The 24,248-nt window shown below is 34.3% G+C and overlaps 1 protein-coding gene across 1 annotated transcript in view; it reads left to right on the top strand.

Annotated features, from left to right (window-relative positions):
* The window catches only part of VPS13B (vacuolar protein sorting 13 homolog B (yeast)), a 624,807-nt gene that overhangs the window by 285,857 nt on the left and 314,702 nt on the right, over positions 1-24,248 (top strand). Inside the window, exons 24-29 of the mRNA XM_006760303.2 lie at positions 615-815; positions 11,331-11,502; positions 12,008-12,122; positions 13,668-13,734; positions 14,270-14,392; positions 17,951-18,359. Coding sequence (XP_006760366.1) covers positions 615-815; positions 11,331-11,502; positions 12,008-12,122; positions 13,668-13,734; positions 14,270-14,392; positions 17,951-18,359 — 1,087 coding nt within the window. The remainder of the gene's footprint in view (positions 1-614; positions 816-11,330; positions 11,503-12,007; positions 12,123-13,667; positions 13,735-14,269; positions 14,393-17,950; positions 18,360-24,248) is intronic.

Below are 24,248 nucleotides of genomic sequence, written 5' to 3'. Positions count from 1 at the left end.
TACTATTCTATTATTTTTTTCCACATTATTTTGATGGGCAAGAAGTCCAGTTTCAGATATATTCCCCTGAGAAATAGGATTTAAATGTGGGAATCAAATAAGAATGTTAATTATTTCATAAAACACCAAATAATCATACTTACTAAGATATATTTGATTTCTAACTTGATTCTGTTAAGAGGCATTTCTTTATGTTTGCTTTATTCATATGTAAAAAGAAATCTGTCCTGGAATAACCTGTTATATTAGCATTATTATCATAGTAGCATTATTTTTCTACAAAAATGCTAAATTGCTTATAAAATATCCAATTGCTAATGAGGCAGATTTCAAGTGTGACTAAAATCATATCTGTTTTAAATTCAAATCATGATAAAATGCTGAAAATTATAAATTTTTATATCTGAATTTTTTCTTTGTATCTCTTATTGGAATCATAGTGTGGTGATAAAATATTCATGATAATATATAATAATTGCCTATCATAGATTATAGATCATGATCAGTGATACATTGATATATATTCTTGTTTTCCTGGACTTGTTTTAATTTTCTCACATTAAGTCAGTTGTGCCTGGAAGTTGAAAGACTGTTTTCCCTTTTCTTCTGCTCAGGTGCAGCTGTTGTATGAGCTAACTGACATTATGCGTAAAGTGTGGAATAAGATTCAGAAGAGAGGCAGCCTCAGTGCTTCAGCCTATCCAGAGACCATGGCTGGGCCTGTTCCTAGTTCCCCAGTGAGAAGCAGTGTGGGCACGGCTCCTCCAGACACCAGCACATGCAGCCCATCTGCTGACATTGGAACTACTACTGAGGTAAGTGTTTCTGAAGAATTCTGTTACCAAATGAAGGGTGATATATAGCACAGAGTTCCCTGTCAGGAATGAGAATGGAGATGACCTCACCTCTGTGGAAGCTGGCAGGTTCAGAGGCTCCTGAGGAGATGGTAGCAGTGGCTGTGCGTTTACTGTTCCTTTTAGGTCCAAGTATTTTAATCAGTTTCAGTAGGGAGTGAGGTAGTGCAGGAAGTGGGGGTGCTGTGAAATGGTAGAAACCGAGACACAGTAAAGTTGCGCTTTCTCAGAAGCATGGAAACTTAGAAGGTTAGTGAAAAGAGGCTCATGCTCCCCTCCCTGTACCCTCTCGTCCTCTACCCCTTTTTGAACCAGGGTGGTATTGTTATCTTTAGATTGATGGTTTTCAATTTCGTCAGAACCACAGTCCTCTCCTGTCTTCGGATCATCTTAAAAGTCTTTCTTTTTTCTTTAATCCTCACTCTAGGATATGTTTTTGTTGATTTTAGAGAAAGAGGAAGGGAGAGAAAGAGAGTGAGAGGGAAACATTGATCAGTTGTCTCCAGTGTGGACCCCTACGGGAGACTGGAACCACAATCTAGGCTTCTTCCCTAATCAGAAATTAAACCCACGACCTTTTTGAACCTTTTTGGTGCACAGGAGGAAGCTCCAAACAACTGAGCCACCCAGTGGAGCCCCTTATTTTTCATTTTTAACACCCTAACCTCACCCACCATGCCAGTGAGTGTTCCTTTTGGTAACAAATATTTTATTGTGCCTCCTTTACTATCGTGAAATGAAAATGAAAAATAACCTACATATACATATAATCTCAAAAATATATAATATTTATGTAAAATATACAGAATAAAAGGAAAGTAACTTAAGTACAATGATGCGTATTTTCATATATAAATACTCTGGCATGACTACATTAAAAGACATAACAACATAATCAAATACGTATAATTACTGTGAATCTGACTTGTACAAATAGACTTGTGTAGGTATATATTAAACTATAGGCAAAGGGCACGAATTCGTGCACAGGTAGGGTTGGCAGGCCCACCCTGAAAGGAGCCCATTGAGCTGGGCTGGCGGGGGGGAGGGGCCACAGGCAGTTGGCTGGCCGGACCTTCCCGCAATCGGGGTGTTGGGGGCAGATCAGGGGCAGGGCCAGCTGGGAGATGGGGTGGTGGCTAGCCGGGGGTGGGGGGCTGATTGGGGCCCGGATCAGGCAGGTTAGCTGCTACAGTGTGCGTCATGGCCACCGGTCATTCCATTTGTTCCCCGTTCCAGTCGCTGGGCTTTTATATATATAGATACCATGGTATTGTTGTTTGTAGCATGATTTTTGAAAATAGTGGCAAACTCGTAGTAAAGTTTCAAAGTTTAGTTTTCCTTTCACTTCAGTAGTTGCCTTAGAACTCTTAGTGTATAATAAAATCAAGCAGACATGCAAAAAAATATATTGTTTAGATTTAAAACAGAATTCAATTTTATGTCCAAATATTATAAACAGGATTTTCAGCTACATGAGTATCTGTGAGAGTCTTAAATGCCAGTAGTGACACTCAATCATTGAGTCAACCCAAAACACCCTAATACTTTTTCAAAACACCCTCTAGAGGGCTGAACTTTTATCTCTGAGAAATACTATAATAGATGGAGATAGAAGTTATGTTTTTGTTTTTGTATAAAGGTATAATTTCCTCTGGAAACAAAGCTATTGGCAAAATACAGAATGGGAAAAAGAGTCAAGTAAAGAAGTGTTAATTTATTTTTTCTTACAAATTTGTAAAGACGACCAAACTCAGTTAAAAGGGCATTTTTCTTTAGTTGTTTTGAGGCTTTAAAATGTGTGTAGTAGATCTGTTTGACCCCTGTGCAAGCAACTTCTTTATCCCTACTCATTCCAAATCTTAAGAAATGTAAGACCTAAGTAATGGGATTGCAGCTCCTCCTCCCCCATGAAGCATAGGTGTAGAATCTAGAAATGTGCCCATATGAAGTCAATGGGCCATATCCCTTCCAGGGTAAAAGCAGTTAATTCTTTCTTAGAGATTCCTAATATTGATAGAATACAAAAGCTCCCGCAGTAAAGAAAACAGGTAAACTTTATTGAATGGTGTAGTTTCCAAACTTATTTAACCAGAGACCCTTTAGTCTTTGAACCACTTTTTTTTCCTGTCCCTTCTACTCTCATTAGCTGTCTGTATTTTCTTTCTATTCATTTCCTCAATTTCCTTTTATTCCAGTTTACTCAGTTTTGTTTGTTTGTTTGTTTTGCCATTTCTAATCCTTTGGGGAGTGTTACAAACAGGAGATTGGAGTAAGAGAGGAGAGAGAGGTTGGTGTTTTTCTTTCTTGCTCCCTCCCACTTTGGTGCCCATTATAGAAAACGTCTATGCTATTTCTTTAGTCTGGTGAAGCCTTAAGAGATCATCCCTTTTGCTGAAGAAGCAGCTCTTTTTGGCCCCAGGCCTAGGCAAAGGACTCCTTAACTCGGTCTCTAAGCCTTGTCTCCAGCCCCTGAATGCCATTGTGCAACCCCTAAACCCTTACCAAACTGACACTTCCACTTGCCACGATGGGCTCACTTCCCACTCGTTACCCTCATTACCATGACGCAGTGTTCCCTCTTCATTTCTGATACTTCGAGATTTGCGTTTACTTCTTTCAAGGTTGGCTATTGAATTAGTCAGAAAAAGATAGCATTTTTAAACCCAGCAGAATAAGAGCGTTTAATAAAAGGAAGTAGGTGTTGACTGGGAAGGGAAACCACTGGAGGTAGTACAGTATCTGGATCTAATAACACTGGGATGTTGTTGCTACCACTAGGCTAACGCCAGGGAGGGAGAGGTCCATCAGAACAGGGAATAAATACCCTGACTTCTTTCTCCTCTTTCATTGCTCTCCTGCCACTGTCCCTCATTAGTTGAAGCCAACCAGAAAGCAGAGGACAGAGTACAGATATATATTCATACGGGTTACACTCCCAGGCACGGAGGTTGGAAAATGGTGGAGAATAGGTCCCAGTGGTCGGCAAACTGTGGCTCGCGAGCCACATGCAGCTCTTTGGCCCCTTGAGTGTGGCTCTTCCTAAGCCTTAGGAGTACCCTAATTAATAACAATGTACCTACCTATATAGTTTAAGTTTAAAAAATTTGGCTCTCAAAAGAAATTTCAGCTGAAACCGGTTTGGCTCAGTGGATAGAGCGTCAGCCTGTGGACTGAAAGGTCCCAGGTTTGATTCTGATCAGGGGCATGTACCTTGGTTGCGGACACATCCCCAGTGGGGAGTGTGCAGGAGGCAGCTGATCAATGTTTCTCTCTCATCGATGTTTTTAACTCTCTATCTCTCTCCCTTCCTCTCTGTAAAAAAATTAATAAAGTATATTTTTAAAAAAAAGAAATTTCAATCGTTGTACTGTTGATATTTGGCTCTGTTGACTAATGAGTTTGCCGACCACTGGCTAGGCCAGAGAAAAGACATACAGCACTTTCATGTATTAAAACAAATTCTTACTATGTTTTATCCAAAATTTCTTTTGCTTTTGTAATGGAAAAGAAAAATGTTCATTTCAAATTAGTTTGCCATGTTGCTTGATGTAAAATAAAATGTCTTTAACATCATTGAGTACTAAGAACTGGTCTTTTAAATCTTAGTTTTTCTTTCTCTGCCTTGTACCTATTATATTAGGTTCCCAGTATCATTGATTAACTTTTTCTAATTATTTTTTGTGTGGTAAAATATAAGTACCTAAAATGCACTGTTTTAACCATTTTTCTATGTACCATTCAGTGGTATTAAGTATATTCATAGTGTCGTGTGACCATAACCGCTATCCATTTCAAGAACTTTTTCATTATTTCAAACTAAAACTCTATACTCATTATAATGATGACTCCACATTCCCGTTCTCCCATCCCTGTTCCTGGTAACCTCTGTTGTACTTTCTGTCACTTTGAATTTGCCTATTCTCGGTACCTCATATAAGAGGAATCATACAATAGTTCTCTGTTTGTGTCTGGCTTATTTCACTTAGGGTAATGTTTTTAAAGTTCACCCATGTAGTGGCATATGTCAGAATTTCATTCCTGTCTATGAATTAGTACTGTTTTATTATATATATAATATTTTATTTATCCATTGATATCTGGGTTGTTTCTACCTTTTGGCTATAATGAATAATGCTGCTATGAACATTGGTATACAAGGTTTAATTGACTTTTAATGATATAATTTTACGTGGAAGTAATTATATACATGTTATATGACTGTGTCTGACAAACCATTTCAAACTAATGTAATACCATATATGTTATTTTAATTTTTCTTTACCTGTTGAAATATGTTAATAACTGAGGCATTTGGTGTAACAATTAGGAGGTGGAGGAAAGAAAGTGAATCCAGAATCTTTAAAGATGCTTTATTCAGTGCTGATTTTCTGACTCAAAAAAGCACATTTATGTCATTTTAATGTGATTTGCTAGTATGGATGGTTTATAATTATAGTGACACTTAATATTATCCCCAAATGTGTTCAAGCATGTTTCTAAGATTTGGCAGAGAATGTGGGTACCAAAGGGGAAAAAAAAGAAAATTAGAGTAATGTGTTTAGTTTCTATAGTAATCTTTCCAACAGCAAAATAGAATGTTAGTAATTTTCTCTAAGGTGTATCTCCCCCCCTACCCCCCCCCCCGGAAAACTAGCTAAATTGTGTATGCTATTTCCCCACTCTTTGTCATAGATTCTCTCCTAAGAACTATCTTCCCCTGACTTTGGTATATAATTTTGCAGAATTTGACAAAGGAGCAAAGATGTTTCTCTTAATTCCATCAATTTACAGTTATATAATTGAATTGTTGGAGAGATGATTTCGAACAGCATCCTTATTTTATGTATTAGAAAATGGAAATACAGTGAATTGAAGTGCCACACATAGTTGGAATTGGATCAGGGTCTCTTAATGTGATTCTAAGTTAATGGAATCTGTGGAGGAGACTTTGGGATCAAACAACTTGAGTTTTATCTCTGCAACTTATGATTACATTGTTTAACCTCTGTGCCACAGCTTCATCATCTATAAAAATGGGGATAATGTTAACCCCTAGAGTGCCGGGGAGCGCGATCACGCTCCTCCTGTCTTTCCCCAAAAGTGCCGGGAGCGCAGCGCTCCTCCTGCAGTGTCACTATTAGATGCTAGTAGTTCACTCTTTCTGTGAGGAAAAAAATTTAAAAACCTTAACTCAAAATGCCTTGGCAATTTTAGCATAGTTCCTAGGATATTGGTTGGCACTCGAGGGTTAATATCCTTATTAACTGACACTGTGCACTTTGTCCATATGCCCTGTGAACATGCTATCACTCTATGTATATATGTGTTCCTAAATTTCAATAAGGTTTTAGTTTTCTTTATAAAGGTCTTACCCCTTTTATAATACATATAGTCTTTCATATTTGATATTTTTATTAAATTGAGATGATTATGTACTTGGTTTTCTGCTTTATTCTTTTAAAGTGGCTAATTATACTAATTGATTTTCAAATATTAAGCTTATCTTGCATTTCTAGAATAAATCCTACTTGGTGGTAATGCCTTTTCCTTTTTATATCTTGCTAGATTGTATTTGCTAGTATTTTATTTAGGATTTTGGTATCTGTAGTCATGTGAGACACTGGTCTTTAACTTTTCTTTCTCATAATATTTTAGTCACATTGTTATCAAGATTATGCATAAAATGAAATGTGATATGTTCCCTCTTATTTTATATTCTGGAAAAGTATGAATTGGTATAACATATATCTTATCTAATTGGAAGGTCTTTGAATATATATGAAGTTTTAACTTAGAGATTATTAGAAAAGAGGGACAATGAATGGAAAAGACTGGATGGACATAGAACACTAATGTAATTAATGTAAAGGGAATATAAGCAAGGATCTTGATCCTGTGACTACCTCCAACATTGACATTTCTGTATTTCTAGAAAATGAGTTTTATGCTACTCATTGTAAAAATTTGAATCCCATTCCAGTGGCACAATATTCATCAAATAAAACTAATAAACATTTATTGTAGGTGCTAAGTAAATAAGATATATTTTTGTTACTATAAAGGAATGATTTTATGTCCCAGTTAACGTTTTTGTCATTTTTTATTGTGGTAAAATATGCATAAAAATTACAATTTTAACCACTTTTAAGCGTACCAAATTATGGCATTAAGTACATTCACATTATTCTGTCACCATCAATCTCCAAAACTTTTTCATCTTTCTCAATTGAAACTGTACCCATTTAACAATAACTCGCCATCTTAAATCTTCCAAGCCATGAGCATGGGACATCTTTCCATCTGTTTGCATGTTCTTTAATTTTTTTTTAGCAATATTTTGTAGTTTTCAACATGCAGATCTTTCACTTCTTGGTCAAGTTTATTGCTATGTATTTCATTATTTTTTATGCTATTTTAAATGGAGTCACTATTAATTTTTTTCTGATTGTTCACTGTTAGTATATAGAAACATAACTGATTTTTTTCAGGTGACTTTTGTATACTGCAACTTTGCTAAACTTGTTTATTTGCATGTGGAATCTTTGGGGTTTTTTTTTTTACATAAGGGCATGTCCTCTGTGAACAGAGATAATTTAGCTTCTTTTCCAATTTTGATGCCATTTATTTCTTTTTCTTGCCTAATTGCTTTGGCTAGGACTTCCAGTACTACATTGAATAAATATTCCGCTTAAGTTTTTAAATAGTAGGAAGTATTTTAAGTCGAACACAATTTTCTCTTTTGATAGTATTTTTGTGTGAAGGAAAACTTCTAGCATTGTTTCAGCTCTAATAAATTTTGTCCAAATAGGAAAAGATGAAAAATTGACCCTCTGTTGCCTTTTTCATTTCCATATTAGTTGTACTTTTTATGCTGCTTTTTTCCATCTTTTAAAAAAAGTGTGTAGTCAAACATTGTAAGTTAGAAGTAAAATGATTTATACTGAGAAGTTTCGATTGGCACAGAAGTCAAGGTGTCAAATAAGGGTTATATTATTTCAATGCCATGCTGGGTGTGGAATACAAACTTTTCACTATGATCTATTGCTAATTATCTTTGTTTTCCAAGGATAACACTAATTTAAGCAACTGGGCTTGGTACAGAATACATTTTACACTCACATTGTTTTTTAATATATGGATATTCAATAATTTGGGAATATCAACTCATATTATAATTAAATTAAGTCTGATGTCTTATGGTACAAGGCATAGAGATGTATGTATTCATTAAGTCACTACAAATATACTTTTATGTAAATATATAAAATTATAAATATTAGCTTAATTTTTGTTTTTAATTGTTTTAAACATAATTATTTTGTATTTTTATCAGCTCTGTTACATGCATTCCTTGAGACTCTAATCCTCCTCTTTGTTGTGTTCCTGTTTCTTATAGTAGATTGTTTCCTTATGTGTTATGTAATCTTATTTTGGGAGTACTTCTTTAATGGGACTTTCTTTATGAAGGCCTTACATAGTAGTAATGGCCTGGTCCCCCGCAAAGGAACTTTTATGTATTTGCTTCTCTGAGGGACTCAGAGTCTAAGATCACCAGCCTGTGGGACTTTTCACTATTAATTTCATAGCTAGAGGTTTCCATTTTTGCTTTCTTGTATGTATGAGTAATGTCTTTGATAGGCTATCTTCATTCACAGCATTGGTATAAGAAATAATTTTAAAATTAGAAACATTTAAAATGCTGTGTGAATGCTAATGTTGATTAACAACATACCCTAAAGTAAGAACTGACAGATTAAGCTCCAGTGTGTGGAAGCTTAGGTTCATGACGAACTTTGATTTGCAGTCTTTATTGATTAAGGAATTAAAGTCACTTTTGGCATCCCTGTTCTCAAAAAGTGGTTCATCCAGCATAAAGTGGTTCATTTCTTAGTATCTAGTAGTTGTTCAAAATGCATTTATTTTCAGATAATCTCTCTAGTTTTTCATTATTGCCTTATTGATTTTAAATTTCAAATAGTTTTATTGTATAGGTAAAATCTGAGGTTACCTTACATTTGTTGTGCTTATGTATATCAATTATATATCAGAGCACCACTTTGAAGTTGCAGTTTTGAATTTTTTAAATTCCTAAGTAATATTTGCACTTTAAAAGTTCATAAAAAATGTTAAAACATTTACTATTTAAAGTATAGTTTTCTCTTGGTGAGTTGGGTCAAAACTATTATTTTTAAATTGTTTTAACTGTAAAGAATTTACTATAAATCTAGTTTTAAAAAGCACACTCTTAACAATTGTTTGTATTAAGTAGAAGTATTTGTTTATATGATTCTTGAATGATTTATACTTTAAACTATGAGTAATTCTTTTCATGTTGACATGTTGATAGGGAGCACCATACTTTTTGGTGAATTTAGCCCTAGCTTCCTGAATATCCATCTGGGTGGTGTAGAGGGGGAAATATGAGTGAGAGGCTTAAGTACTGAGCTTAAAAAACAGTTAATCATTTTTCCCACCCTTGCATTGAAATAATGGGACCAAAGGTAGTGGAAACCACAGCAGGCCACTTGTTACTGTTGACTTAAGTACAAACAGTGGTGGAAGTGTTTAGCCCTTTGGGACGTTTCGTGATTGAACAAGAACTCTGGAGTTATTTTGATAAGGGAGAATAGCAATGTGGCCAAAACTATGATCATCCCTGAGGTCTGAAACAGGCCAAGGATGAAGGGCTGAAGTGTTTGCTCTTCCAGATGAACAAAGATAAATTCAGCTAGGAAAATAAACTCAGTATTTTGGTCAATTTGCAACAAAATGGTGAAAGAATTAAACTGTATATTTTGGAACTTGGCATAGAGGTGTGGGAAAATAGTTCAGCATCTCCAATTCTGGCTCGATTTTGCTATAGAATTGGAAATAGAGCAGAAAATTAATGCATAAACATATTTAACAATACCACACCAAATGTTGTAAATCCAAAACGAAAATTGAAACTCCGTGAGGAAGGAAAGCAAAACCTTTCCTCAGGAATGCTTACTTATTAAATTTGCAGCCAGCGTTTTCTTAGCATTCATAGTGAATATGCCTAACTGTGAAAAATCACTATCTCATTGATATGAGATGGCTGTTTTTCTCTGCAATTTCCAGGCTTATGATTATGATATTCTTCTGTTTGAGGGAGAATTAATTTATGAATGCTTCTGATCTAAGAACCTATCTGTAAAGAAAGGCACACTGACTACAATATGTTGTCTTTTAGTGAATTTTTCTTTGTAAAATGCATCCTTTTCTGGGATTAGTTTATGCTTTCCATTGGATGCTGTGTTATTTTAGACAGCTAACCAAAAACCCAAATTTTTCTATAGCTTCTCAAATTCTAGGAATTTTAATTATAGCAGATATAGGACCACTTATTTTGGAGAAGCATTTATATGAAAACATCACTAAACAGTAAGCTGGTTGCTTTGCTTCATGTAATTGGATCAAGAAATGATTATACTACCTTCAGGATTAAGTCTGTAATTTTTTGTCACTGTAAATCACAGGACACTATTGCTTTACTGTGCTCGGTGCTTAACTATTCCAACATAAACACATATCTCTTGTTTTGTGAAAGTCTTCCCCATTTGGTCTCCTTATGGGGATTCAATTAAATTGAATTTTAGTCTGATTAAAAGATGGTGTAAATCTGACGTCAAGGTAGATGTCTTGTGGTGATATATTTACAATATATTTATTTCACAAATATATGAAAGTTGAGTGTTTAGGTTTGTTTTGTTTGAGGTTTTTCTTATCATTCCTATTTCTAAAAGCCAGTTTATTGGTTTGAAAAAGAGATTAGTCTGAGAAACTATCCTTACAAAACAGTATACTGATCATGTTACATTGAATTCGATCAAATTTTAGGGGATGTTTTGTTCTAGCTGTTGACTGTTACTAAATTACTCCTTGGCATAGATGGAGTTAGAAGTTAAAAGTTAGGAATATATATTACAGGAAAATGTGCTAAAATTAGAAAGATGACAAAATGAGAAAGACAAGAATTATTAAAAATATGAGTGCACAATTTCTAAGTATTGGTCAAGCTTGATGGTGATAATCATACGTGCTATTTGTGCATTGTTTATTATAGGTAATCACTTTATATTCATGTTCTTATTTAATCTTAACTCTAAGAGGTAAATATTATTATAATAACCATTTCTTCAGAAGAGGAATCAATCTGAAAGATTAAATCACATGGCTAATATATGAAGTTCTTAACCTAATACATCATGCTGCCTACTAGACTAACTTTAAGTACTTGACTAATGTTTAAATATATATACACATATTTTAAACAAATAGTATAATAACATGCGTTAGTGTATTGATTAGTATATGTTTATATTATTAGCTTATATTATTAGCATTATGTATTAGCATAACAATTTATATGATTAGCATTAGAATATGGAAAAGTTATAGGTAATAATTAAAGATTTTTTTAAGTTACATAGTGTTGTTTTGTCAACCCAGGGAGATTCTGTACAAGCAGGTGATGATTCACCATTCTCTGATTCTGTTACCTTGGAACAAACAACAAGTAACATTGGTGGATCCAGTGGACGTGTTAGTCTATGGATGCAGTGGGTACTGCCCAAAATTACGATAAAACTCTTTGCTCCAGATCCCGAAAATAAAGGCACAGGTACAGGATTCCTTTTCTTCTGTACTGTAAAGATAAAATATTAAACACTATTTTTAGAAAAAAAATCATAGTACACTTCATTTTATTTGTCATTGCCATTTAAATTAAATGTCATCAGATCTAATTCACATGATTTCTATTAGAAATACTAACATTGAATATTATACCTAAATTTTGTCTTGTTTGTATTAAAATTCATCCTAAAATTCACGAGGTAATTTCTTCTTGATCATATTGATGTATTTGGTTATTGTCACTAAAAGTATTGCAAAAATCAATGACTGATATCAGGTATGACACATAAAACACTAACTATGAACTCCCCTATTTTGAAATAGGTGTCCTATCTTAATTGTGAGGCCTATATTGATATAAATTTTACTTATTATTGCAGAATCTTCTGTAGTTAATGAATAGAGAGCCTCAGTCCCTTTGTAGATGCCAAGAATATACATGCCATTGATTGTGGGTCAGTATTGAAATTGATGTTCACTTCTTATTGCAGAGCTTTGTATGGTCAGTGAACTAGAAGACCTCAGTGCCTCCATAGATGTCCAGGATGTATATACCAAAGTGAAATGTAAAATAGAAAGTTTCAATATTGATCACTACAGAAGCAGGTAAGTAAAGAATAATGATTATGGGAAAGGCTATATTTTCTTTGAACAAAGTATAATAAGAATTTTTACATTTATATTGGTTAGTTATTTTTTAGAAATACTGTAATTATTCTCAAAGAGGTTTCTTAACAGATTAATTGGTTAATTTTATTTGGTATTCATTCATATGTGAAATATAATAAAGTTTTTTTTCATAAAATGGCAAATTTGTTTATAAATATCCACATTGCCATATTAAATGACATAAGCTGCTTTTATTAATCATCTCTGACATTTGTTACGTGGGTTGTTTATTTGCTAAGATGCTTGAGACACAGGTGATGGCTTTGGTTTTTGCTATATCCTTGCCAACCAATCCCTATAACAGTATAATGTAGATTAAATGAAGCAACATCTCATGTCCCTTTTCACTCTGGAGACTATTCATATTTTCCTTCCCTAATACATTTCTATGAAAAGTATGATTATAAGCAAATATAATTTGTTTATAATGATAAATAACAGTAGTAAAAAGTGAAATTTTAGATATTTTCACAAAGCTATATAGCAATTTTGTCATTTTTTTTCCAAATTAAAATCCAAGTCCAAATCGCATCATATTTTAAATTTCACTGTATTTTGTCATATAATAGCCTTATTTATTTTTTCTTAATTCATAATATTCATTCAAAAATTATTTCTTGAGTACCTGCAGAAGCACATATATTTGTTATACCTTTATTGATGTATTATATACCCTAAAAAGGTCTTTTTTATTTAACAGGTTTCTAATTCTACATTAAAACATTTGAATTTTTATCCTTTATCACATATATCACATTGCTCATGCCACTAATTATCCAACTGCCACAGCTGAAAAATTGGGTCATAATTGTGAAGTTCAAAATATTTTGCTGTATATATTTTAAGATCTGTTATTATAGTATTATCTTGCCAAGCATATAATTGTTTTTATTGTATTAATAGTGAATCATTAGTTGATTTTTGATTTAGCTCTTTTGTTCCTTTTAAATGGTATATCTCTATATCAAAATGATTCTTGCAAGTGATACATGAATAATATAGCTGAAATAATTTCTTGATGATGTAAATATTGCAATCTATGTTCTATATCATCTATGACTTTTACTGTGAAATTTAGGATAATTTTAGTAAATCTTTAGATCATTTACTCATTTCGTTTAATCAAAATATTTATTGAATGCGTATTGTGTGTCACACACTATTAGACAGTGGATATAGTGTGATTAACAAAATAGACATAAATCATGCCCTTGTGGACCTCATAGTCTCATGGGTAAGATAGAAATAAGTACTTAACCAAATAAATATGTAATTTATCATTAAGACAAATGTTTCTGTGCAGAGCTACCAGGGTGTGGTGCTAAGTAAATTGTACTATTGATTGCATCATCAGATCCACATTTTAGTTCCGCTGTTTAGTAGTGTTGTTTACATCATTACTACTTGAAACAGTTATATATGCTCACTTTTTAAATTCAGAATAATTGAAGAGAACAGATAAGGTGAACTTATGTTTTCCAGGCCAGGGGAAGGTTGGCAGTCAGGACATTTTGAAGGAGTATTTCTACAGTGCAAAGAAAAACCTGTGGTGAGACTCATTTAGTAACTATGATTTTTTGAAAATATAAACTGTTTATCTTTGTTCTTTCATGCAGTAGGACAAATGGTTACAAGAATTAGAGCTCAGAATAATTTTTAACCTATTTTTCCAAAATTACATTGTAAAATAAAACTATTATTTTAGCTGCTTCTGTTTTGTAACCATTTTTCCTGAATAACTAGTAATTTTTCCAAAGGTCAAAGGTAAGATTGCTTTTATTAATATATTTTGACATTAATGTGTTTTATATTGACTTTTTAGAGGTTTTTCTAATTCATAAGTGAGCCATGTGGATTTTTTTAATCATAAACTAAAAGTAGTCATTTTACACTAAAAATACCTCATTTTTGTTTATTTCCATTAACAATGCTTTTGCAGAAGATGGTCCAGACACAAGTCATACCTATAGGTTCAAATCTAAACCTATAAAACTTGAGCAGAATTAAAAGTATTGAGGTGTTTGCTTATGGCTTTTATTGCTTTTTGTCTTTTCACCTTCTTTGCTCCTGTCCATCACCTCAAGCTTCTGGGGCAATGTGGAGGTGTCTTCCTTTCCTGTACTGACAAGCTGAACAGACGCACCTTGTTGGTTCGACCCATCAGCAAGCAGGACCCTTTCAGTAATTGCTCTGGCTTCTTTCCTTCTGTAAGAAATCATTTTTAAATTATGCTACAGAACTCCCATGAACAGGAACCCAGGGAAGGGATTGAACTGTTCATAGAGTCAACTCTTGATTTTCCTTTCCCTCTGTACCATCTTACTTTGTAAATGAGCTAACGTTACTTTTTAAATCATAGACTGGTTTTCCACTGTAATTTGATTTGTTTCTGGGTTACTTGGTTATGCTATGTATTCCCCTGGTTTTGTGAATACAAACTAATTTTACAATCACCATAAAAAGTTAAAAATGGATGTTAAATATGTTTTTTAAATTATGCATGTGTTGAGTGATCAAGAATTGACCATACTGCTTTTGTCGTTCCTTTATGAATTTTTACTCAGTTTGCTTCTCCCACCTTTTATTATGCCATTTCCTTTTCACAAATAATTCAAAGCCCCTTATGTGGTACCCTGTTGAATCTCTGGAAAAGGCTCTATGTCCTTTGTTGACTGGATAGAAAATGAACACTAGACTGTACAACAATGGCTTTTAGAAGTCTGGAACCTGGTTTTTTTTTAACAGTACAATGCATCTGAATATATTACTAAGCTAATAATTTTAAGTGACTTTTTAAAAACCTTCACCCAAGAATATGTTATTGATTTTTAGAGAGGGGGAAAGGGAGTGAGAGAAACATTGATATGAGAGCAACATTATTCAGGGAATCAAACCTGCAACCTGGGTACATGCCCTGACTGGGAATGGAATCCACAACTGTTTTGGTGTACAGGATGATGCTCCAACCAGCTGAGCCACCCAGCCAGGTCTAAGCGGCATTTTTAAGTTAGTAAAAATACATGTATTTTAAATTATTAAGAGCAGATTATCACAATGGTAATAGTTATTGTCTTGAGAATTTATTAAATTATTGAAAATAGATATTTTCTTAGTGTGTGTAATGGAAACTACTTATCTACTTCTTTCCCCTTTTTTGTAAATCAAAAGAAATTTAAAGCATATATATTCAGAATTTTAAAACTTAGCCAAGTATTTTAAATAATTTTGTTCCTAGATTTAATCTTTAATATTTATTGGCATGGCCAATTCTCTGGTTTTCTGATTTGCGTTTTGAAATTTTTTCTAGCCTAGTCTGGAAAAAATAGGTCTCCTAATGTGACTTTGGTTGGAGAAAGTTCTGTTTAGATTTATGTTCTTCTCTTTGAAGATTCATTAGTGTCCATGGAAAACATTCTTAATAATTTTAACGTATATTCATGAAAGAAAATTATTAATGTCCTTTAAAAATGTTCTTTATCAACTGCACTATTTTTTATTTTATTAATATTTCCTAATTATTAGTGTTTCCTAAATTTTCATCTTAAATCATATAAAATACTGATTATTATGGTATGAAAAGTAATTATATATTATCTCCAGCTAGTATTCACTCATTTTTTCTCCCCTCCCCTTATCTTTCTTTTTAATCTTTTTATTTTTATATTTTTATTGATTTCAGAGAGGAAGGGAGAGAGAGAGAGAGATAGAAACATCAATGATGCGAGAGAATCATTGATCGGCTGCCTCCTGCACTCCCCGTACTGGGAATCGAGCCCACAACCCAGGCATGTACCCTTGACCGGAATCCAACCCACGACCCTTCAGTCCGCACGCAGGTAGATGCTATCCACTGAGCCAAGCTGTCTAGGGCTTCCCCCTTCTAATCTTAAGTGAGTTATGGATTCAGTAGTTTAACAAACAAGCTATCGCTTATGGGAACTTATCTTTTAAGAGAACCTATATTCAGTATTCTAAAAATATTTTTTTAAATCGAAACATTTAGACATTGAAATACCTTTTACATTAACTCCAGGATTCAAATACTGTCATTAATGAAGATTTGAGTTGAGTTATTTAGATGAGTTGTTGATTCTACTCCCTCTCCAACATCCTGTTTGGACACCCAGAGACAGACAAGTGTTGCCGGCCTCTTCTACCAGGGCCACGCCACAGCCACCCTCCTCGCCTACTGCTGCCAGATCTTCAGCAGCACGGTGATAAGAGTGGTAGTAATTGTTCCTGCTTTACTGGATTTCCTTTTGTTGTGAATATAGAAAGCAAATGGAAAGAGAAATCTGAAGAGGGGCCATGAGTAAGTTAGGAACAGTAAAAACATGTTCTGAGGGCAGGACAGTTATATGAAAAATTATGATACTGCACACCCATTTAATGTCTACTTCCAGTTTTCTTAGTGCTCATGAAATTAACTTTAAAAAAGTAACATATAGTACAAAGGTAAATTTTATCTCACCTTTCTTCATCATAAAGTCCTGATTAAAAACAAAATCAACGGTGAAAGCTGAATTGCATACTTTTTCCCCTCTGTTGCCTGTCATTGAGTGATAGGCAATAACACAAGAAGAAGAGAGTGGAAGCAAAAGAGGTTCACTAGTGATGGGGTAACATGGATTCAGACACAGTGCTGCATTGCTGCTTCTCATGTTTTTCCTGTTTGGGAGGATATATGTCCTCCTTTTTCTTCTTCCTAGTTCACCTTCTCTCTTAACATTACTCTTTGGAATCTAATAACAAAAAAGCTATTAAGCCCTGGGAAGAGGGGTCAGGAATGTGAATTATAATAACTAATTTTATATTGAGTGATTTTCAAAATAGGATTTTATGTACATTAATTTGTTCAGACAAACTAGTGGAGAATTTTTTTTATATGTTACAAAGTATGCATTTTACTTTACTCATAAGTATGTTGTTTTACTATAATTTGTTTAAAATATGCAATTTGAATATGATAATTGGGAAAATATTGTCATAAATATTAAACTTATAATGACATAATTTTCACTCTCAATCAAATGTTGTTTGTGTATTAATGCAGTATAGAACACAAAAAATGAGAATTGTAGAAGTGTTGATAGGTTTTGTAAATTATATGATAGCCACTGGAAACAGGCAAGTTTGAAGTGCAAATGTTTTGTTTTTGTGTTATGTTATCATTTCCAGTAAACATGTATTAAATGGTTAGTTTAGTTATTAAAGCATGATATCAATTAGGCTCTTCTTATGGGCTCAGTCTTTATATAAATAAGCCATATTATCAATGGGGAAAAAAGGTTCTTATAAATGTAAGTCAATTTAAGTCAGTTATCTTTTCTACTCAGGTTGTTGATCACAAATGGAAATAAATAACATGGATATTTAAATTTCACCTGCATAAACAACTCTGTGGCCCATATTGTGACAGAATATGTGTTTTCTTAATGATAAATTAACATGAATGAAAAGATAAAACCCAGAGATGATCTTTTCCAAATTCTGAATGTTACAAAAATGTACAAGTCATAGAAAGAGACACAAAGAGGTTAATTACCTCTCTCAACACCTATAACTAGAACTCAGGATTCCTGACTTTCAATTCAGTCATACCAATGGTCCCATCTTTTGCCCCATCTGCAGAATTGTTCTGTAATGTGCTCATTAAGAGGTATAGAAATGATAAAAGGTTATATTACCAACTGAGATGATTTTCTGCTTTCAAATAGATTTTTTTTTAATGAAATGTATATTGTGATTTCCTTTTTCTGGAACAGACAACTACAAAACTTCTAGATGGCTCTCATCAGCAGCATGGATTTCTTTCTTTGACGTACACAAAAGCTGTAACAAAAAATGTCCGCCACAAGTTAATATCAAGAAATGAGCGAAGAAGTTTCCATAAATTATCTGAAGGTCTAACGGATGGGTCCCCTCATTTTCTTCATGAAATTCTTCTCTCATCACAAGCGTTTGATATTGTCCTGTGTTTTCCTTTACTTAATGCCATTGCAAGTATATTTCAAGCAAAATTACCAAGGACCCAAAAAGAGAAAAGAAAATCTCCTGGTCAGCCCATGAGGACCCATACAGTAACTTCACGCAATTTACCTTTGATTTACATCAACACAAGCGTAATCCGAATTTTTGTTCCAAAAACAGAAGAAATGCAGCCAAGCATTGAAGGTATTGTCTTCTGGAATTCTTTTAATCTTATTTGAATAACTTTCTTCTAGAAACCTTAGTCTTATTGCTGCTTTCTTTTTTTTAAAAAAGATGGCACCAGGTTATAATTTGTAGTTTGGTGTGCTTCAGAAAGAGTAAATATGTTATAGTCATTCTGCAACTATATCTTTAGGAGATATGTCAGAATATTGGGTATATTTTTGACTCTCTTAGTTACTATAGTAAGAAATATGAGGGTTTTTTTTCAGGGCTTTTGTAAGTAACGCTTAGACTTTCTGTCATTTGTTATAGTAAACTCAAATGTTGGGTTCTATATACTTAAGATAACTAAAAATCAGTTAAAAATAGCCAACACACCAAGGCTCTTGTGGCTTCTTCCAGGCACCTTGGTGCCCTCTGAAATTGTTCTAGGTTTTACAATGAATTGATAATCCCACTGCCTCCATCCACAGAGTAACTTTTACATTTTAATTTCCCCCATGATATAAAAGAATGAAGAACTTAAAGAATTTTCAGTGAAATTATAACACAGTGGTTAATGGTATGAACTTTGTAGTTACACAGACCTGAGTTCCAAGCCCATCTTTGCCAGTTATGAATTGTGAAATCTTGAGCAAGTTGACTAAATCCCTGTATTTAAAATGGTGATAGTAGCCCTAACCGGTTTGGCTCAGTGGGTAGAGCATCAACCTGCGGTCTCAAGGGTCCCAGGTTCGATTCTGGTCAAGGGCATGTACCTTGGTTGTGGGTACATCCCCAGTAGGGGGTGTGCAGGAGGCAGCTGATTAATGTTTCTCTCTCATCGATGTTTCTAACTCTCTATCCCTCTCCCTTCCTCTCTGTAAAAAATCAATAAAATATATTTTTAAAAAATGGTGATAGTAGTACCTAGTAGTCCTTATTGATAGCTTGCTTCCAAAGATGACTACATGAGACCGTGCATGGTGCCATTCCATAGTAAGCTGTCAATAAAGGAAGTCTAATAAGAAGGTGCTGCCCTTTCTTTTAAAGTAGAATTTCTGGAAGTCCCACATTTCACTACTGCTTAACCTTCATTGGCCAGAACTTGGTCATATGACTATGCCCTCTGTAAGAGAGGGAGAGACACAATCTTTCTTAGGTGGTAGTGTGCCCAGCTAATAAGTTAGGGTTCTGTGAATTAGAGAGAGAAGAGAGAACGAATATTTGAGGGATAGTTTATGCACAAGAAAACAGCAAAGCTCTTTTTCTTCTTCTCTTAGTTATTAGGAGGAAGACCTTGAATAGTCAGTGATGTTAGATAACAAAAGAAAAGCACCTGGTTCCAGTCTCCTTGTCAGTCCTGTCTCTTGTTCTGTCTCACATTAATAGGTGATTTTAATTAGGGAAGGTATTCTGCCTAAAATTCTCAATCATTAAGGTGTATTAAAAGTAATGGTTTCTTTAACATTTCTATCAATAAAAGAAAATATTTGTAGAGTTTTTTCAGTTCTTAATTACCAAGATGTCTATCTAGAGATAAATTCAGTGTGTTCTTAATACAAATCATTTCCTATTTTTTAATTCTAACTTTTTACTAGTGACCATAAAATTGATTACTTTGAGATATGAAATTACTATTGTCTGCATATTCTTTATATTCTAACTGCACTATTCAGTTTTTTTTTCATCTGTTCAGATAGTTTGTAGAAACACCTGAGCTAGTCTTTTTCTTTTTGAAAGATTTTTTTTATTGGCTTTTAGGTAGAGAAGAAAGGAAAAGGAGGGAGTAGGGGACGGAGGGAGAGGGAGGGAGAGAGAGACATCAGTGTGAGAGGAAACATTGATTGGCTGCCTCCTGCATGCCCCCTGCCAAGGATAGAGCCTACAACCCAGGCATGTTCCGTCACTGGGGATCAAACCTGCAACCTTTCAGGTGCTTGGGAATATGCCCAACCAACTGAGCCACACTGGTCAGGGCTAAAGTGTTAGTCTTTATTGAGCAGCAAGTGACGTGAAAGACAAACCACTAACCAGAAAAGAGGCTGCATATTTATTGCAGAGGCAATGACCTTTATACTTTTTCTTTATTGTTATTCTTTTTTATATGAATACCTAATGAATGTTTAGATAATATAATTTATATTCAAGTTGCATAGGTAAAAAAGGAAATTAACATTTATGCACAATATAGTTTTCTGAGAACCAGTTTGAGAGTCATAATAACATTTTCTTGTAACCATAAAGGGAACAGATATGAAAGGTGACTGAGATTTTCAAACCATTTTTGATTTTCCAACTGAGAATAAGGGAAAACGCTAAGGAAACAGAAGTAGTTTGGCTTTGTTATTACAGAAAATGTATTATTATGTTGGAAACAGAGTCTGGAGTAATACATTACATTTTCAAAACAGCATATTGCATAATCCCTTCATCCCTCTCAGCCAGAGCCCCACCCCGTCACCTCTGACAGTTTAAGCAAAAAAAAAAAGAAAGACTCATGGACACAGCAGTATGATGATTGCTGGGGGTGGAGGGACGGAGTGTGGGGGAAGCAAAAGGAAGTAAAGGGGGAATAAATGGTGATGGAGGGTGAATTGTACATCTGAAACCTGAATAATTTTATTAAGCAATGTCACCCCAATAAATTCAATAAAAATAAAATTAAAAATACCATATTGTACTATCTATATCTTATTTTCATTAAAATATAATTTTAGATATTTTGTATCTAGATAAAATTAAAAAAAATAGTTTCATGATATCTCATAAAAAATCTAAATGTTTTTTAACAATTAAGAGCATTGCTTTTCACAAATATTTCTCTGGCTGCTATACAAGCATTCATTTTTCTAACGAGTGACTTCCTGTAATTTTCATTAACAATAGATATGTTAGTAAGCTTTTGTGATTTTCTGAAAATTCCTTATAATATATACTTGATATTCTCCATTTCATAATTTTCTAATTGTTTTTATTTGAATGTAAATGCAAAATTTCATTGAAACATCAGAAATAAATTGATATTGGAGGTGAGAGGTGTGGATGAGGTGGAGAAAAATACAGAGATGCTCTATGAAAAAATAGGGAATGGTCATGTGGACATACCAGGAAGTAAAGCAACACATCTGAGTAATGCTTTTGTGGTAACATAGAAGTGTTCAGGAATTACAGATGGTCCTCAAATATACTATTAACTAGTAATCACCTAACTAAACCTAAGATGAGTCCTTTTTCCTGTAATATCCCCTATACTGATTTAAGGTTTTACATCTTAATTACATAACATAAAATATCAATATTGGTCACAAATATAAACAAAAAGAAGATGAACCAAATGCATATGCTTCATCTCATTTATTGTTTTGAAATTGGGCCTAGCATATAAAGCAGTATCAGTATATGCTTTTTCTAGAGGAGTCAGTCTGGCTAAGACTTTTATTTTATTTTTCATGGAATTTTTTTAAAAACTGAATTTATTGGGATGATCTTGGTTAATAAAATGATACAGGTTTCAGGTGTACAATTTTATAATACATCATCTGTATATTGTATTGTGTATTCACCAACCAAGTCAAGTCTTTTTGACTTTGCTAAGACTTTTAAGTAGGTGTTCAATAGTGTTTATACTGATAAGAAGTCCTGAATTAGACGTAGCTGTTTCTCAGTGTAAGCATTTGAGCTGCACTTAAAATTTGCTCATTTTTCTTAAAATATTTATCTATTCGATGTATTGAATGCTTTTGAATCTCTTTGGTATTGTTAGTAGAGGGGACATTTTCATAGTGAATTGCTCCTTGCTTTTTATGACTGAATGATATTCCGTTATATCATACTAGAGGCCAGGTGCACGAATTCATGCACCAGTTGGGTCCCTCGGCCTGGCCTGTGGGATCAGGCCAAAACTGGCCCTCCAACATCCCTGAAGGGTCCCAGATTGCAAGAGGGCGCTGGCCAGGCCAAGGGACCCCACCAGGGGTCAGGGCTGGGGAAGAACACGGGAGGTTGGCCAGCCGGGGAGGGACCACAGGAGGGCTCCAGGGCATGTCCGGCCCATCTTGCTCAGTTCCGATCAGCCAGATCCCAGCAGCAAGCAAACCTACCTGTCGGAGCATCTGCCCCTGGTGGTCAGTGCACGTCATAGCGAGCAGTTGAGTGGCCTTAGCTTATTATGCTTTGATTGGTTGAACGGACAACCAGACAACCAGACACCTAGCATATTAGGCTTTTATTATATAGGATACCACATTTTGTTTATCCATTCACCTGTCAGACACTTGAGCTGCTTCCACCTTTGGGTTAGCTCCTGTGGTGAAAACTGGCATACAATGGTACGGTTAAGCCCATTTTCAGTTCTTTTGGATATCTATATCTATATCTATATCTATATATCTATATCTATATATCTATATCTATCTATATGTATACACACACACACACATATATATACACACACACATACATACATACACATACATATACCTATGGGTGGAATTGCTGGATCATGCTAATTTTGTGTTTAGGATTCTGTGTTGTTGAGGAACCACTGATCTGTTTGGAAGCCATTTTGACTGGGGCAGGATTTGTGATAATTTCTGAACTAAGCTAATGTTCAGGCATAATTCAGTTAACAAGAAGAGCAATGGGGGTTCCTGTGTGCTGAGCACCTCTGCAAGGAGCATCGGTCAGAAGTTCATTGGTTAACCCTGGCTTTAGTTTAGTGTCACTGAGCAGTGGTTTATTGAAACAGGTTCTGTGCTTCATTAATTTGTGTACATGTCAGAAGGAATAAGAGTCAGGCTATTTGAGAGAAGGGAGATAAAAATAAAAGCTTTATTTCCTTTTTGTGTGCAGGCACTTTTTTTCTTGTTTTTGGCTTATTGTGTTATAGCCATTAACTAATACTATATATACATAGTTTTGTTATTGTTTTAAATTTCCCATTTGGCTATTATAACTAGGAAAATCCCCAATTGATTGTAATTGCAAAAGTATTTCCAGACTTTTGCTATCATTTTTTTAAAGCTCTCCCCTCCTCTTTTGTGTGTGTGTGTGTGTGTGCGCGCGCTGATTTTGGTGGGATTTTTAAGGTCTAATTCTAAAATGAAAATGTGTAAGTAGCTTCTAAGTAGGTACCTTGACAATCAACATATTAGATCAGAGGAAGTCATTATATAGCCATCTTCAGAAAATACGGTCTGCCACATCCTCTATGGACTTTTGGTGAATTTTCCTCCTTTGCTTATGTGAATACTTTTTGCAATAAACACATTTTTAGTGGTATTTTTTTTATGACTTGGGTGAGTATATCTATTAGAATAAAATTCTAGGAAAAATGATTACTAGATTAAAGGGCATGTGCCTTTAAAATATAAAGGGTTGTAAAATTGCCCTCTTAACTGGCTCTACCAGTTTGTACTGTTTTCTCCATCTCATCCTAACAAAGGTTTATCAAACATTTTGGTCTTTTGTCAGTCAAAGAGTACACTCTTTTTCTAGGGGTTTCTCATTTTTTCCCTTATCAATTATAAGAGCTTTTTATGTTAAGTCTTTTGTCTGGTCTACATTGTATTGCATACATCTTTCATTGTTGTTTTTTGCCTTCTGCCTATATGTCTGTCTATACTTATGTGTATATCTACATTTACTATATCTACATGCATATATCTTATTTTATAATGAAATATCTATCTGAGATGTTATGAATTGCCAGAATATGTGCCTATCCATAAAATCTAATCTAATAAAAGACAAACATGCAAATTGACCATACCTTTGCTACACCTTAAGCCATGCCCACCAGCCAATCAAAGCGACTATATGCAAATTAACCCAACCAAGCTGGCGGCCGGCAGCCACGGAGCTGGAGCGAGCAGGAGGCTTGGTTGCTCCAGTGATGGAGGAAGCCAAGCTTCCCGCCTGCTACAGTCT

This window comes from Myotis davidii, unplaced genomic scaffold (genome assembly GCF_000327345.1).
Source record: "Myotis davidii unplaced genomic scaffold, ASM32734v1 scaffold497, whole genome shotgun sequence".
NCBI classification, from domain to species: Eukaryota; Metazoa; Chordata; class Mammalia; order Chiroptera; family Vespertilionidae; genus Myotis; species Myotis davidii.
The sequence above is the reverse complement of the archived record's forward strand: the minus strand, read 5'-3'. Positions and strand labels throughout refer to the sequence as shown.